The 16,618-nt window shown below is 43.0% G+C and overlaps 1 protein-coding gene across 3 annotated transcripts in view; it reads left to right on the top strand.

Moving 5' to 3' along the window:
- sardh (sarcosine dehydrogenase) overlaps positions 1-16,618 on the top strand; it is a 77,377-nt gene that overhangs the window by 8,827 nt on the left and 51,932 nt on the right. For all 3 annotated transcript variants that reach the window (XM_084160833.1, XM_084160834.1, XM_084160835.1), the window contains 3 exons: positions 3,355-3,534; positions 8,167-8,290; positions 9,152-9,252. In XM_084160833.1, the coding sequence (XP_084016959.1) occupies positions 3,355-3,534; positions 8,167-8,290; positions 9,152-9,252 (405 nt within the window). The remainder of the gene's footprint in view (positions 1-3,354; positions 3,535-8,166; positions 8,291-9,151; positions 9,253-16,618) is intronic.

The following is a 16,618-nucleotide window of genomic DNA, read 5'->3' on the forward strand; positions in this document are numbered from 1 at the left end:
TCCGACATATAACGAAAAAGACATTACAGACCAGACTTTACAATTTGACGATGCAAACAATTAGGATTTTCCAATACATGAATGTTTCTTATAAAAACAAGAAGTGACGCAGTCAGTCTTTCCTCAACTCTTAGCCAAGAGAGACTGGCATGTATAGTATTAATATCAGCCCTCTGATTACAATGAAAAGCAAGATGTGCCGCTCTGTTCTGGGCCAGCTGCAGCTTAACTAGGTCTTTCTTTGGAGCACTTGACCATATGACAGTTTGATTATTGCACAAATAATCTAGAAATCAAATCACACAACTCACATATGGGGCTGGGGCAGGGGGGGACAAGTTAGCAAATATAGAGGGTTTATGAAATGTAATATCGTTGTGTCAACATTTTTCAGTCATTGAACTAGGGCAATTCCACAGTAACAGAATTATGCTGACTTAGATTTTTCACTTTTAAATGTATGCCAAACAAAAACCAATTATTGCAAAGTTAGTCCTACTCCAGTTTCCTTTTCAGCTCATTTATCACCTGATTTACTTAACAAAAGGCACATGTCAATAGGTGGTCCAGGTAAGTCATGACGTAGCACAAGTGGGGGATAAGCCTTCCTCTTTTTGTTCTCTATGGCTCCTCTATTGTTCCTCAAGCAAGGGGGAAGCCGATGACGTCACAAATTTCCATCATAACAAATCCTTGAAGTTTGCAAAAAAACACTTCTTTACTCAACGTCTCTTTTGACCCTTTAGTGTGTGTACGTTACTGTATTTCTACTTGGGATATCACTTTACTACAGTAAAAGTATGTTTTGCTGTAGGACGTCTTTAAGAAACCATACAACTCTATGCATAAGGAGGACTTAACAATTTCCACTGAACATTGTGCATAGAGTTGTATTGTTTGTTTAACTTTGCAATCATTGGTTTTTGTTTGACATACATTTAAAAGTGAAAAATCTGTTGCTGTGGATTTCTATTTTAATTGTTTATTATTTTCCCCTAACCCTACCACCCCTCCCCTAATTGGAGGTAACTAATGGACAACAATAATTAGGCTTCCACTTCCAGCTTATACATTAACTTCACGGACAGTATATTTTACATTAGTTGTCTTTTGTTTGTTTTTAGTCCCAGCCTTCAGCTACCCTCAACCCCTCCCATCTATCTCTGAAAACCATCGTTTTGATTTCTAGCTGCCATATATCTTTCCACTGTGCTGTGATGTTTCACAAAAGTTTTGAACCTTTCTATTCTCATAGTTTCTACCGATTGTAAATGAAAGATAAACACCTTTGCTAAGAGTATTATTGATCGATTGACTATGACTTATCAAATCACCCAGCAGTGCTCTTGGCAGAGTAACTCCAAGTAAATGTTGCATTTTTCAGCCATTCCTGAAGCTGCAACCAAAATAAATCGACATATGGGGAGTACCAAAACAAGTGACCTAATGATTGTCTCTCCGCAGCAAAATCTGCAGAGCTGGGTGGTTGTATCCCCCATATACAGTGCATTCGGAAAGTATTCAGACCCCTTGACTTTTTCCACATTTTGTTACGTTACAGCCTTATTCTAAAATTGATTAAATTGTATTTTCCCCTCATCAATCTACACACAATACCCCATAATGACAAAGCAAAAACATGTTTTTAGAAATGTTGCTAATTTATTAAAAATCAAAAACGGAAATATCACATTTACATAAGTATTCAGACCTTTTACTCAGTACTTTGTTGAAGCACCTTTGGCAACGATTACAGCCTCAAGTCTTCTTGTGTATGACGCTACAAGTTTGGCACACCTGTATTTGGGGAGTTTCTCCCATTCTTCTCTGCAGATCCTCTCAAGCTATGTCAGGTTGGATGGGGAGCGTCGCTGCACCAGCTATTTTCAGGTCTCTCCAGAGATGTTAGATCGGGTTCAAGTCCGGGCCACTCAAGGACATTCAGAGACTTGTCCCGAAGCCACTCCTGCTTTGTCTTGGCTGTGTGCTTATGGTTGTTGTCCTGTTGGAAGGTGAACTTTCACCCCAGTCTGAGGTTCTGAGTGCTCTGGAGCAGGTTATTATCAAGAATCTCTCTGTACTTTGCTCCGCTCATCTTTCCCTCGATCCTGACTAGTCTCCCAGTCCCTGCCTCTGAAAAACATCCCCAGAGCATGATGCTGCCACCACCATGTGTCACTTTAGGGATGGTGCCAGGTTTCCTCCAATAAAGTTGTAAGATCTCAAGGATGATCAATGAAACAGGATTCACCGGAGCTCAATTAATCAGGGTGATTTTTCCACAAATAGACAGGTGATGTCCTTTCCATGGTAGCCAAATTAGATACGATTTTGTAACTTTCTATTAAAATGTATTGTAGTGAGATCATTTCTTTCTTTCGGGATATGACTACAGAGTATGTCCACTTCACCATCGGATCATTTTATTGGTAAACTACACGGTAATGTAAAAGTTGTATTTTTGGTGCACTTGTCATAATTAGGTTTTAATCCAGAGAGATTAGAAAAATTATATAGATCTTCTATGAGGCTGTGCAGGGATCCAAATTGCGGATTTAAAAGAAAACATGAATCATCAACGTACAATGACACCTTTTTGTTTTTAAACCCTGGATTTCTAGCCCTTGATATTATTGTTGGATCTGATTTTAATAGCTAACATTTCGATAACCATAATGAATAGATATGCCGATAATGGACAGCCTTGTTTCACTCCTCTCAACAGTTTTTAATACTTTCTGAGAAGTAGCCATTATTTACTATTTTACACCTGGGGTTACTATATATAACTTAAACCCATTGTATAAGAGATTCTCCAAAATTAAAATAGTGCAGGCAATTATATATACATTTCAGTCGTACTTTATCAAAGTTATTTTCAAAGTCAGCTATGAATACCAGGCCTGGTTTCCCAGAATTTTCATAGTGTTCTATTGTTTCCAGTACGGTCTTATATTATCTCCAATGTATCGTCCATGTAAAAAATAATGTCTGATTAGGATGAATAATATTCGACAATACCTTTTTAATTCTATGCACTATGCATTTTGCTAGGTTTTTGGCGTCACAACACAGAAGTGTAAGGGGTCTCCAGTTATTTAGGTGGACTGGATCTTTATATTTTCCATCTGGGTTCTGTTTCAGTAATGGTGAAATCAGACCTTTTTGCTGAGTATCTGATAGTCTACCATTTCTTTACAGGAGTGGTTAAAACATGTTAATAACGGACCTTTTGAGTGGAATTGCCCACAATGAGAATAACCTGTATTTAATAGAGGTTCCATGCAAAATGGAAGTGTGGTGCTGTCTCACGATGATGATGATGTCATTTATTGTTATTGTTCCCCTCTCCAGTTGGGGAAGGTGTACGGTATTGAGTCCCACGTCCTGTCCCCCGCTGAGACCAAAGACCTGTACCCTCTGATGAACGTAGACGACCTCTATGGCACGCTGTACGTTCCCAAGGATGGCACCATGGACCCCGCTGGCACCTGTACCACCCTGTCCAGGGCAGCCACTGCCCGTGGTGCCACGGTAAATATAACACGCGCATGCATGCTCACACACACACACACACACACACACACACACACACACACACACACACACACACACACACACACAGACAGACAGACATGTGACAACTCCACCAGTCATACTTATGATATAATTTACAAAGATTATACCCTTTTTAATATACCGAAGGGGGGCCAGTATGAAAATGTATGCACTCACTAAAAAAACTAAGTCGCTCTGGATAAGAGCGTCTGCTAAATGATGTTGGTTTCTCCCGTGGGAGACCAGGGTGACACACACACACAAATATGCCAAGTTACATAAGCATTACATGGCTTGAGTACTGACAATTATTTGCTTAATTATTCCCTTCCCACTTGTGTACTATTGAAGATGCTAAAGATGGAAACATTATCTTGACACCGGCGTACAGTTGCACCTTAATGGCCAGTAAAATACATTGAGTGGGCTATAAACCTGCAGTTCCTAAAGATAACAATGTTTTTTTTCTAGACAGCTCAGAGGCAGAGCATTCTAGTTTCATTCCAGTCTGTGTTATGTAGTGTAGTGAGGTCAGTGAACCCTGAGCATTAACTCGGCAGGGTCCAGTCCACTGTTCCACATTATCTTTCCTGCTATTAGTGATACTAATGAATATTAGACAGTAAAACATTTAGATAAAGCTCTATAGTGCTGTTGTTATGTCTGGCCCAACTGCCAGCTCCTTGTTAGATACTGAGTGGTGTTATGACCAGCGATAGATACCACGCTATGGCACTTTATACTTTGTTGGCACTACTGTTGGCATTGCTCCTGTAACACCCACTCTCAATGGCACAAAAAGCTCCTGAAGAATGAATCTCTATGCTATTATGGTTTTACCATATAACTACTGTGTGATTTGTATGTTATAACCAATGTACCCTCTAAGCTGCGTAGCTCCCCAGAGACTGCCGTGCAGAAGAAAAATCAGCCCGCGCAGAGAAGCACGAGATTTAACTTCACTCAACTTTATAGAGTTTTCCCCGTTAGTTAACACTATCATCGTTTCCCTTTACTTTTGGAATTGTGATCGAATCAATGCAATATTAGCCACTTTCAATGCAACATACCGAAACAAAACGAACTATGCGAGACTTAGTATGCAAAACTAGCTATGCAAGAGATTTTGTTGAAGGCAGAGCGTATCGGAGTAGGATTCTATTGTATTATCAGGCACGACTCAGGCCCGTACTCTACACAGACCGGTGCGCCATAACCAATCAGAGCTGCAGTAGGCCTATATGCAAATACACCATTGCCATATATGGATTTGTGCCATTTACTTTGAACTGGACTGTTTTACAGCATGAGCTGTCGTGATTATTATGCACTTGTTTAGAGATCAAAGCAAGAGCTGCATGTAGCCACGTGTGTACATTTGTTCATATTCTTTGCTAGTTAGTGAGTTATTAGCCCAGTTATAGCTAATTTGTAGTCAGCAATGTGGGAGTGATTGCTTCCTACAAGAGCACAAAACTTGTACATTTCTAGCCATCTTTGAAAAGCTAGTCTGGTAAAGAGCTTACTGTCTTAAAGGGGCAGTGTTTTATTTTGAGACGTGCTTGAATAAGCTAAGTAGCCAGTAGGCAGAGTGTAGCATAATTTGTCTGATTCTTTGTAAAAATTGTATGGGAATAATAATTAATTGTATTTTGTAAAGTCGTTCATGCATCAAACAACACAACAAAATATTTAGTCACCTCCTTGTCTGATAAACCGGTTAATGTCAAGCCCTGCATGTTTTTTTCAAAAGTCTCACACATTGGCTGCTACTGTAGGCTGAATGATAGAACCGCTATTTCCATGTTCAAATGTTATGTGATGCATTTTCTACATTGTTTTTTTATGGTAGGCCACTCTGGTAGGCCTACATTATGATCAAATAGCCACAGTAGCCGACATGGCCACTGTTAAAACAGTAAATTAAAGCGGGTACAGCCTCAGTGTTCACAGTAAACGCGTGCCTGAAGTTGCACAGAAATTTCACAAGGTAAAAGTTTACGCTCAGCAGACCTGAAATTAGCTCGGTGCCGAAAAATATTAGAGGGAACATTGGTTATAACATAATGGGTCGCACTTGGCTCCATCAGTTTTAGTTTTACATCCCTATATAAAAATTGCAAAAAAGTTCAAATGGTTGAGTGACAGGTTGGCACAAAAAAAATCTATCTCCGCTGCGCTGTCAGTACAATGGACAGAGCTCGCCGCGGTGTGTGTGTGTGTGTGTGTGTGTGTGTGTGTGTAAGGGGGCTATGGAAAGCCACTGGGGTGGTTAGGTATGACTCCTTTGGGTTTCCATAAAAAGCGGAAAAAAATGCTTCTCATCTCTGTGGTAGGCTAAATGAATAACGTGATACTTGTAATATTTGATTTTGATACATAAGGGCGGGGTCAAGTTTAGCAGTCGGGCCCTGGTGAGGGCAGCATGTTGGAGGCAAACTCTCTCCTTCCTGCTCCTCTGATGTTCCTATGGGCGGCGGTCTGCAGGAGTGTCTGACCTATGATGGGATGTGTACGGTTTTCCTCCCGACATTGACTGACACTGAATTGATTATGACTGAGCTCTCTCCGGTGCATGGAGAGGGTGTGCTCTGACCCTTTACCCATGCTTGGAGAGAAAATGAATGTGCCGCAAATGTTCCTGGGTGTGGAACGGAACTTGTGTCACTGCTGGGGGGTCAGAAGACAACCCGTGTCCACTGTGCGTCATTCGGGAGAGAATGCTAACCTTACCTGCTTAAACAAAGGCCCATGCGGTCAGGTTTGTGCCTTAAGATCACCAAAAGGTTAGTGGACAGTGTTTAGGGGCAAAGTGTTCATCTGCTATGATGTTCCTTTATTTGCGCCACCAACCTACATTCACCAAATGGACATACCATGTTGGTCAATATGTATAATGTACCCATTGCTTGTTTGGAATGTGCCATTCTGGCTTGCTGTCACATGTCCATTAGTTTGGATAGTGTGTGCCTTTTAAGGGGGGTGGTTAGAAATAGTGAACCGTAATGAATTCAGTTTTAAGGAAAATTACCACTGCTACGTCCTGACAATGTTTGCGGTTACTGCTTATGTGTGAAGAACATGTCTCGAGCATAATTAATAATGTCGAGACCAGAATAAGGGGAGGGGTATGTGGTGAAGGCGTGCTATAGGCATGTCTCTGTCCACTATTGGGAACTGACTCCTGCCAATTTGTGTGCACTATTTGTTTCATTGTGTCAATTGTTTGTCAATTTTTATCAATGCCTTGTGAAATATACACTGAACAAAAATATAAACGCAACATGTAACAATTTCAAAGGTTTTACTGAGTTGCAACTCATGCGGAAATCAGTCAATTTAAATAAATTCATGAGGCCCTAATCTATGGATTTCACATGACTGGGAATACAGATATGCATCTGTTGGTCACAGATACTTTTTTTTTAAGTAGGGGCATGGATCAGAAAACCAGTCCGGATCTGGTGTGACCACGCCTCATGCAGCGCGATGCGTCTCCTTCACATAGAGTTGATCAGGCTGTTGATTGTGGCCTGTGGAATGTTGTACCACTCGTCTTCAATGGCTGTGCGAAGTTGCTGAATATTGGCGGGAGCTGGAACACGCTGTTGTACACGTCAATCCAGAGCATCCCAAACATGCTCAATGGGTGACATGTCTGGTGAGTGGTGGTGATGAGGTTATGGCAGCAGATTAATGGCACCACATTGGGCCTCAGGATCTCATCACGGTATCTCTGTGCATTCAAATTGCTATTGATAAAATGCAATTGTGTTTGTTGTCCATAGCTTACGCCTGCCCATACCATAACCCCACCACTACTATGGGGCACTCTGTTCACAATGTTGACATCAGAGACCGTTTCTGACTGTTTGTGCAGAAATTCTTTGGTTGTGCAAACCCACAATTTCATCAGCTGTCCGGGTGGCTGGTCTCAGACCATCCCGCTGGTGAAGAAGCCGGATGTGGAGGTCCTGGGCTGGCGTGGTTACACATGGTCTGCGATTGTGAGGCCGGTTGGACGTAATGCCAAATTCTCTAAAATGACGTTGGAGGCGGCTTATGGTAGAGAAATGAGCATTACATTCTCTGGCAACAGCTTTGGTGGACATTCCTGCAGTGAGCATGCCAATTGCATGCTCCCTCAAAACTTGACACATCTGTGGCATTGTGTTGTGTGACAAAACTGCACATTTTAGTGGCCTTTTATTGTCTCCAGCACAAGGTGCACCTGTGTAATGATCACTGCTAGAAGGCTCCTATTTTATGCTGACACAGCGCAGCGGAGATGCATTAGGCTACAGATTTTGCGCCAACCTCAATGAAGCACTCAATGAACTTTGTTTGTGGTATAAGCAGAATTCAATATAAATCCAATGCAAGAACCCCCAAAAATTGGGCCCCCTCACCGATTTCAACTACCCCCCCTTAGTCACTTAATCCTGGCGCCGGGTCTGGTATGGATAAGGCTTGGAGTTTCTGGTCAGGTCACACGGTCAGAATAAACTCCTGGCGATAGCCATGAGTTATAACTATATACATACGTATGGATATACAGTATATGGGGTTGTCTTTGACCTTGCTCTGATTGGCTGTCTCTCCTGTCAGGTGATAGAGAACTGTCCAGTGACGGGGATCCAGGTTAGCACAGACGACCTGGGAGTGAAGAGGGTCAAGGCTGTGGAGACCGTCCACGGAACCATCCAGACCCCCGTTGTCGTAAACTGTGCAGGTTAGTCAGTCGTCTATCTCAGTGATTCCCAACCTTTTTTGTTTACTGTACCCCGAATTACATTTTGCTCTATCCGGAGAACCCACAAAGTACCCCCTCGTGCATTTTACCAGCAGGCCTATGATCTGGGCTCTAATCAAGCATCTTGTAAAATATATTGTTATTTATTTTGCTCTTTTGCACCCCAGTATCTCTATTTGCACGTAATCTCTTGCACATCTAGCATTCCAGTGTTAATGTGGTCCTCTGTAGCTCAGCTGGTAGAGCACGGCGCTTGTAACGCCAAGGTAGTGGGTTCGATCCCCGGGACCACCCATACACAAAAAAAAATATGCATGCATGACTGTAAGTCGCTTTGGATAAAAGCGTCTGCTAAATGGCATATTATTATTATTATTATTATTATTATTATTATTATTATTATTATTAATACTAATTGTAATTATTTTGCACTATAGCCTATTTATTGCCTTACCTCCATAACTTGCTACATTTGCACATACTGTATATATATTTTCAGTTGTATTTTTTTTTTACTATGTTTTTTTACCCCATATGTAACTCTGTGTTGTTGTTTTTATCGCACTGCTTTGCTTTATCTTGGCCAGGTCGCAGTTGTAAATGAGAACGTGTTCTCAACTGGCTTACCTGGTTAAATAAAGGTGAAAAAAAAAACCCCCGCTGAAATCACTGAACCATTACAAAAAGCCCTTAACAAGAAATAGAGTTGATTTGGACGGACCATTGATGAGTAGTTAGTTATTTAGGATGAAAGGTAATTTGTAGATCAGTGATGCTGCACAGTCCGACTGCAATGTAGTTGATCTTAAGCACGTACTGTCTCTCTCTTTGCTCTGTCAGGAGTGTGGGCCACTAAGCTGGGTGAGATGGCAGGAGTCAAGGTGCCACTCATCGCCATGCACCATGCCTACGTCGTGACAGAGAGGATCGAGGGCATCCAGGTACGTTCATACGCACGCATGTTGCACGCATGCTGCACACACACACACAAACACATAGCACTATGCTTACCTAGTGATCGAGGGCATCCAGGCAGAGGAAGAGCCTGTCTTGTCTTTACCATTGTGTGTAGTTGTCATAGTAGTATTTTATTGATCCCAACATGGGAAACTGATTTATCACCACAACCATATACACTGTCAGAGGGTAAGTCCAGGTGACATGCTATTTGACCGGAACTTTGACCTGCAATATTATCCAGCTTGCTCATGCATGTACAGTGCATTCGGAAAGTATTCAGAGCCCTTGACTTTTTCCACATTTTGTTACGTTACAGCCTTATTCTAAAATTTATTACATTTGTTTTCTTTCCCCTCATCAAGCTACACACATTACCCGATAGTGACAAAAACATATTTTTAGATTTTGTTTGCAAATGTATAAAAAATAAGAAACTGAAATATCACATTTACATAAGTATTGAGACCCTTTACTCAGTACTTTGTTGAAGCACCTTTGGCAGCAATTACATCCTCAAGTCTTCTTGGGTATGACGCTACAAGCTTGGCACACCTGTATTTGGGGAGTTTCTCCCATTCTTCTCTGCAGATCCTCTCAAGCTCTGTCAGGTTGGATGGGGAGCGTCGCTGCACAACTATTTTCAGGTCTCTCCAGAGATATTAGATCGGGTTCAAGTCTGGGCTCTGGCTGGGCCAATCAAGGACATTCAGAGACTTGTCCCAAAGCCACTCCTGCGTTGTCTTGGCTGTGTGCTTAAGGTGAGCCTTCGCCACAGTCTCAGGTCCTGAGCGCTCTGTACTTTGCTCCGTTCATCTTTGCCTCCATCCTGACTAGTCTCCCAGTCTCTGCCGCAGAAAAACATCCCCACAGCATGATACTGCCACCACCATGCTTCACCATAGGCATGGTGCAAGGTTTTCTGCAGACATGATGCTTGGCATTCAGGCCAAATAGTTCAATCTTGGTTTCATCAGACCAGAGAATCTTGTTTCTCATGGTCTGAGAGTCCTTTAGGTGCCTTTTAGCAAACTCTAAGCGGGCTGTTATGTGCCTTTTTACTGAGCAGTTGCTTCCGTCTGGTGACTCTACCATAAAGGTCTGATTGGTGGAGTGCTGCAGAGATGGTTGTCCTTCTGGAAGGTTCTCCCATTTCCACAGAGGAACTCTGGTGCTCTGTCAGTGACCATCGGGTTCTTGGTCACCCCCCTGACCAAGGCCCTTCTCCCCCGATTGTTCAGTTTGGCCGGGCTGCCAGCTCTAGGAAGAGTCTTGGTGGTTCAAAACATCTTCCATTTAAGAATGATGGAGGCCACTGTGTTCTTGGGGACTTTCAATGCCGCAGAAATGTTTTTGTTCCATTCCCCAGATCTTTGCCTCAACACAATCCTGTCTCGGAGCTCTACGGACAATTCCTTCGACCCCATGGCTTGGTTTTGCTTTTACATGCACTGTCAACTGTGGAACCTTATATAGACAGGTGTGTACCTTTCCAAATCATGTCCAGTCAATTGAATTACCACATGTGGACTCCAATCAAGTTGTAGAAACATCTCAAGGATGATCAAAGTAAACAAGATGCACCTGAGCTCAATTTCGAGTCTCATAGCAAACGGTCTGTAAATAACCGTAAAAATACTTATGTAAATAACATGTTTTTGCTTTGTCATTATGGGGTATTGTGTGTAGATTGATGAGGAAAACAAACAATGTAATACATTTTAGAATAACGCTGTAACGTAAAAATGTGGAAAAAGTCAAGGGGTCTGAATACGTTCCGAATGCACTGTAGTACTGCTGACTAGAGGGCCAGCTGAGGCTCCAGTTTGCTCTCGGTTGTCACTATCTGGCCAAGCTGCAAAGCTGGAAGTTCTACAATTTATCTTCTTAAAATCAGATTTTTTACCTAACCTCAACCACACTGCTAACCTTATGCCTAACCTTAAATTAAGACCAAAAAGCTTATTTTACTTTTCATAAATTGTTACGATATAGCCAATATTGACTTTGAAAAAGAGAAACGTCCCTTTTTCAGGACCCTGTCTTTCAAAGATAATTAGTGAAAATCCAAATAACTTGACAGATCTTCATTGTAAAGGGTTTAAACACATGCTTGTTCAATGAACCATAAACAATTAATGAACATGCACCTGTGGAACGGTCGTTAAGAAACTAACAGCTTACAGACGGTAGGCAATTAAGGTCACAGTTATGAAAACTTCGGACACTAAAGAGGCCTTTCTACTGACTCTGAAAAACACAAAAAGAAAGATGCCCAAGGTCCCTGCTCATCTGCGTGAACGTGCCTTAGGCAAGGAGGCATGAGGACTGCAGATGTGGCCAGGGCAATAAATTACAATGTCCGTACTGTGAGATGCCTAAAACAGCGCTACAGGGAGACAGGACGGACAGCTGATCATCCTCGCAGTGGCAGACCACGTGTAACAACACCTGCACAGGATCGGTACATCTGAACATCACACCAGTGGGACAGGTACATGATGGCAACAACAACTGCCGAGTTACACCAGGAACGCACAATCCCTCCATCAGTGCTCAGACTGTCCGCAATAGGCTGAGAGAGGCTGGACTGAGGGCTTGTAGGCCTGTTGTAAGGCAGGTTCTCACCAGACATCACCGGCAACAACGTCGCCTATGGGCACAAACCCACCGTCGCTGGACCAGACAGGACTGGCAAAAAAGTGCTCTTCACTGACTAGTCGCGGTTTTGTCTCACCAGGGGTGATGGTCGGATTTGCGTTTATTGTCGAAGGAATGAGCGTTACACCGAGGCCTGTACTCTGGAGCGGGATCGATTTGGAGGTGGAGGGTCCGTCATGGTCTGGGGTGGTGTGTCACAGCATCATCGAACTGAGCTTTTTGTCATTGCAGGCAATCTCAACGCTGTGTGTTACAGGGAAGACATCCTCCTCCCTCACGTTGTATCCTTCCTGCAGGCTCATCCTGACTGACCCTCCAGCATGACAATGCCACCAGCCATACTGCTCGTTCTGTGCGTGATTTCCTGCAAGACAGGAATGTCAGTGTTCTGCCATGGCCAGCAAAGAGCCCTGATCTCAATCCCATTGAGCACGTCTGGGACCTGTTGGATCGGAGGGTGAGGGCTAGGGCCATTCCCCCCAGAAATGTCTGGGAACTTGCAGGTGCCTTGGTGGAAGAGTGGGGTAACATCTCACAGCAAGAACGGGCAAATCTGGTGCAGTCTATGAGGAGGAGATGCACTGCAGTACTTAATGCAGCTGGTGGCCACACCAGATACTGACTGTTACTTTTGATTTTGACCCCCCCTTTGTTCAGGGACACATTATTCCATTTCTGTTAGTCACATGTCTGTGGAACTTATTCAGTTTGTCTCTGTTGTTGAGTCTTATGTTCATACAAATATTTACACATGTTAAGTTTGCTGAAAATAAACGCAATTGACAGTGAGAGGACGTTCATTTTTTTGCAGAGTTTAGTGGGATCCAGTCCTTTCCTCTCTCCCACCACCAGGTCTCCCCAGCAGGGGGCACTGTGACACTGCAGGCCCCTGTCTGCCTTCTTCCCTCCAGTGTAGAGGACTGAGGAAAAGATGGTTTAGTATAAAGATGCCTAGAAACTGCTTCTCCAATAGAAATCTTAGATCAAGCTTGTAGGTGATGTCATGGCCACGTTAGCTAGTCAAGCTCATGAGCAGAAACACGTCATCGGGTCAAACAGTCGTGTTGAGCCGAACTGCGCATGTATATGCAGTCAAACAAAGGCACTCCTTCGAAATAAAGTTGTTTTAGACTAATTTTTTTACGTGTCAGTTGAAAATTATATGGCAAATAGAAATCAAAACTGGATGGCGTTAAGAGATAGATGGGAGGGGTTGAGTGGAGCTGAAGGGTGGGACTAAAAACAACAAGGTAACTAATGTAAAATATACTGTGTCCGTAAAATGTATATAGGTTCAGAACTTTTGTGAAACAGCACAGTTAGAAATATATGGCAACAGGATGGTCTTCGGCGATAGATGGGAGGGGATGAGGGTAGCTGGAGGATGCGATTACAAACAAACAAAAGATAACTATTGTAAAATACTTTGTCCGTAAAATTGCTCAAAAAAATTAAGGGAACACTAAAATAACACATCCTAGATCTGAATGAATGAAATAATCTTATTAAATACTTTTTTCTTTACATAGTTGAATGTGCTGACAACAAAATCACACAAAAATTATAAATGGAAATCAAATTTATCAACCCATGGAGGTCTGGATTTGGAGTCACCCTCAAAATTAAAGTGGAAAACCACACTACAGGCTGATCTAACTTTGATGGAATGTCCTTAAAACAAGTCAAAATGAGGCTCAGTAGTGTGTGTGTGTGTGTGGCCTCCGTGCCTGTATGACCTCCCTACAACGCCTGGGCATGCTCCTCATGAGGTGGCGGGTGGTCTCCTGAGGGATCTCCTCCCAGACCTGGACTAAAGCATCCGCCAACTCCTGGACAGGAGTACATAAAACTGATCAGAACCGATCAGAATTCTGAAGTCTGACAGATTATTTAAAAAAATTTAAACAAGTTTTATGTACCAAATTAATATCAAGTTAATAGTTGGTGGATGGAGCGAGACATGATGTCCCAGATGTGCTCAATTGGATTCAGGTCTGGGGAACGGGCGGTCCAGTCCATAGCATCAATGCCTTCCTCTTGCAGGAACTGCTGACACACTCCAGCCACATGAGGTCTAGCATTGTCTTGCATTAGGAGGAACCCAGGCCAACCGCACCAGCATATGGTCTCACAAGGGGTCTGAGGATCTCATCTCAGTACCTAATGGCAGTCAGGCTACCTCTGGCGAGCACATGGAGGCCCCCAAAGAAATGCCACCCCACACCATGACTGACCCACCGCCAAACCGGTCATGTTGGAGGATGTTGCAGGCAGCAGAACGTTCTCCACGGCGTCTCCAGACTGTCACGTCTGTCACATGTGCTCAGTGTGAACCTGCTTTCATCTGTGAAGTGCACAGGGCGCCAGTGGCGAATTTGCCAATCTTGGTGTTCTCTGGCAAATGCCAAACATCCTGCACGGTGTTGGGCTGTAAGCACAACCCCCACCTGTGGACGTCGGGCCCTCATACCACCCTCATGGAGTCTGTTTCTGACCATTTGAGCAGACACATGCACATTTGTGGCCTGCTGGAGGTCATTTTGCAGGGCTCTGGCAGTGCTCCTCCTGCTCCTCCTTGCACAAAGGCGGAGGTAGCGGTCCTGCTGCTGGGTTGTTGCCCTCCTACGGCCTCCTCCACGTCTCCTGATGTACTGGCCTGTCTCCTGGTAGCGCCTCCATGCTCTGGACACTACGCTGACAGACACAGCAAACCTTCTTGCCACAGCTCGCATTGATGTGCCACTTGATGAGCTGCACTACCTGATCCACTTGTGTGGGTTGTAGACTCCGTCTCATGCTACCACTAGAGTGAAAGCACCGCCAGCATTCAAAAGTGACCAAAACATCAGCCAGGAAGCATAGGAACTGAGAAGTGGTCTGTGGTCGGTCACCACTTGCAGAACCATTCCTTTATTGGGGGTGTCTTGCTAATTGCCTATAATTTCCACCTGTTGTCTATTCCATTTGCACAACAGCATGTGACATTTATTGTCAATCAGTGTTGCTTCCTAAGTGGGCAGTTTGATTTCACAGAAGTGTGATTGACTTGGAGTTACATTGTGTTGTTTAAGTGTTCCCTTTATTTTTTTGAGCAGTGTATATATAGCATGTATAAGCTGGAAGTAGAAGCCTAAGTGTTGTTGTCCATTAGTTTACTCCAATTAAGGAAGGGGTGGTAGGGTTAGGGGAAAATAATAGTGTTCAAGGGGTTTTCTTTTATTTTTTATTATTGTCTACATTGTAGAATAATAGTGAAGACATCAAAACTATGAAATAACATATGTAGTAACCAAACAAGTGTTAAACAAATCAAAATATATTTTATATTTGAGATTCTTCAAGTAGCCACCCTTTGCCTTCATGACAGCTTTGCATGCTCTTGGTATTCTCTCAACCAACTTCACCTGGAATGCTTTTCCAACAGTCTTGAAGGAGTTCCCACATATGCTGAGCACTTGTTGGCTGCTTTTCCTTCACTCTGCCGTCCGACTCATCCCAAACCATCTCAATTGGGTTGAGGTCTGGGGATTGTGGAGGCCAGGTCATCTGATGAAGCACTCCATCACTCTCCTTCTTGGTAAAATAGCCCTTACACAGCCTGGAGGTGTGTTGGGTCATTGTCCTGTTGAAAAACAAATGATAGTCCCACTAAGCCCAAACCAGATGGGATGGCGTAATGCTGTGGTAGCCATGCTGGTTAAGTGTGCCTTGAATTCTAAATAAATCACAGACAGTGTCACCAGCAAAGTACCCCCACACCATAACACCTCCTCCATGCTTTACGGTGGGAACTCACAAAGACACGGCGGTTGGAACCAAAAATCTCCAATTTGGACTCCAGACCAAAGGACACATTTCTACCGGTCCATTGTTCGTATTTCTTGGCCCAAGCAGGTCTCTTCTTCTTATTGGTGTCCTTTAGTAGTGGTTTCTTTGCAACAATTCGACCATGAAGGCCTTATTCACACAGTCCACTCTGAACAGTTGATGTGACTTGAACTCTGAAGCATTTATTTTGGCTTGAATTTCTGAGGCTGGTAACTCTAATGAACTTATCCTCTGCAGCAGAGGTAACTCTGGGTCTTCCATTCCTGTGGCGGTCCTCGACAGCCAGTTTCATCATAGCGCTTGATGGTTTTTGCGACTGCACTTGAAGAAACTTTCAAAGTTCTTGAAATGTTCCGTATTGACTGACCTAAAATGTCTTAAAGTAATAATGGACTGTCGTTTCTCTTTGCTTATTTGAGCTGTTCTTGCCATAATATGGACACTGTCTTTTACCCAATTGGGCTGTCTTCTGTTTACCCCCCACCTTTTCACAACACAACTGATTGGCTCAAACGCATTAAGAAGGAAAGAAATTCCACAAATTAACTTTTAAGAAGGCACACCTGTTAATTGAAATGCATTCCAGGTGACTACCTCATGAAGCTGGTTGAGAGAATGCCAAGAGTGTGCAAAGCTGTCATCAAGGCAAAGGGTGGCTATTTGAAGAATCTCAAATATAAAATATATTTAGATTTGTTTAACACTTTTTTGGGCTCTACATGATTCGAAATGTGTTAATTCATAGTTTTGATGTCTTCACTATTATTCTACAACGTAAACAATAGTAAAAATAAAGATAAACCCACAAATTAGTAGGTGTGTCCAAACATTTGACTGGTACTGTATATATATTTGTATTAA

This window comes from Coregonus lavaretus, assembly GCF_964263955.1.
Source record: "Coregonus lavaretus genome assembly, chromosome: 4".
NCBI lineage: Eukaryota > Metazoa > Chordata > Actinopteri > Salmoniformes > Salmonidae > Coregonus > Coregonus lavaretus.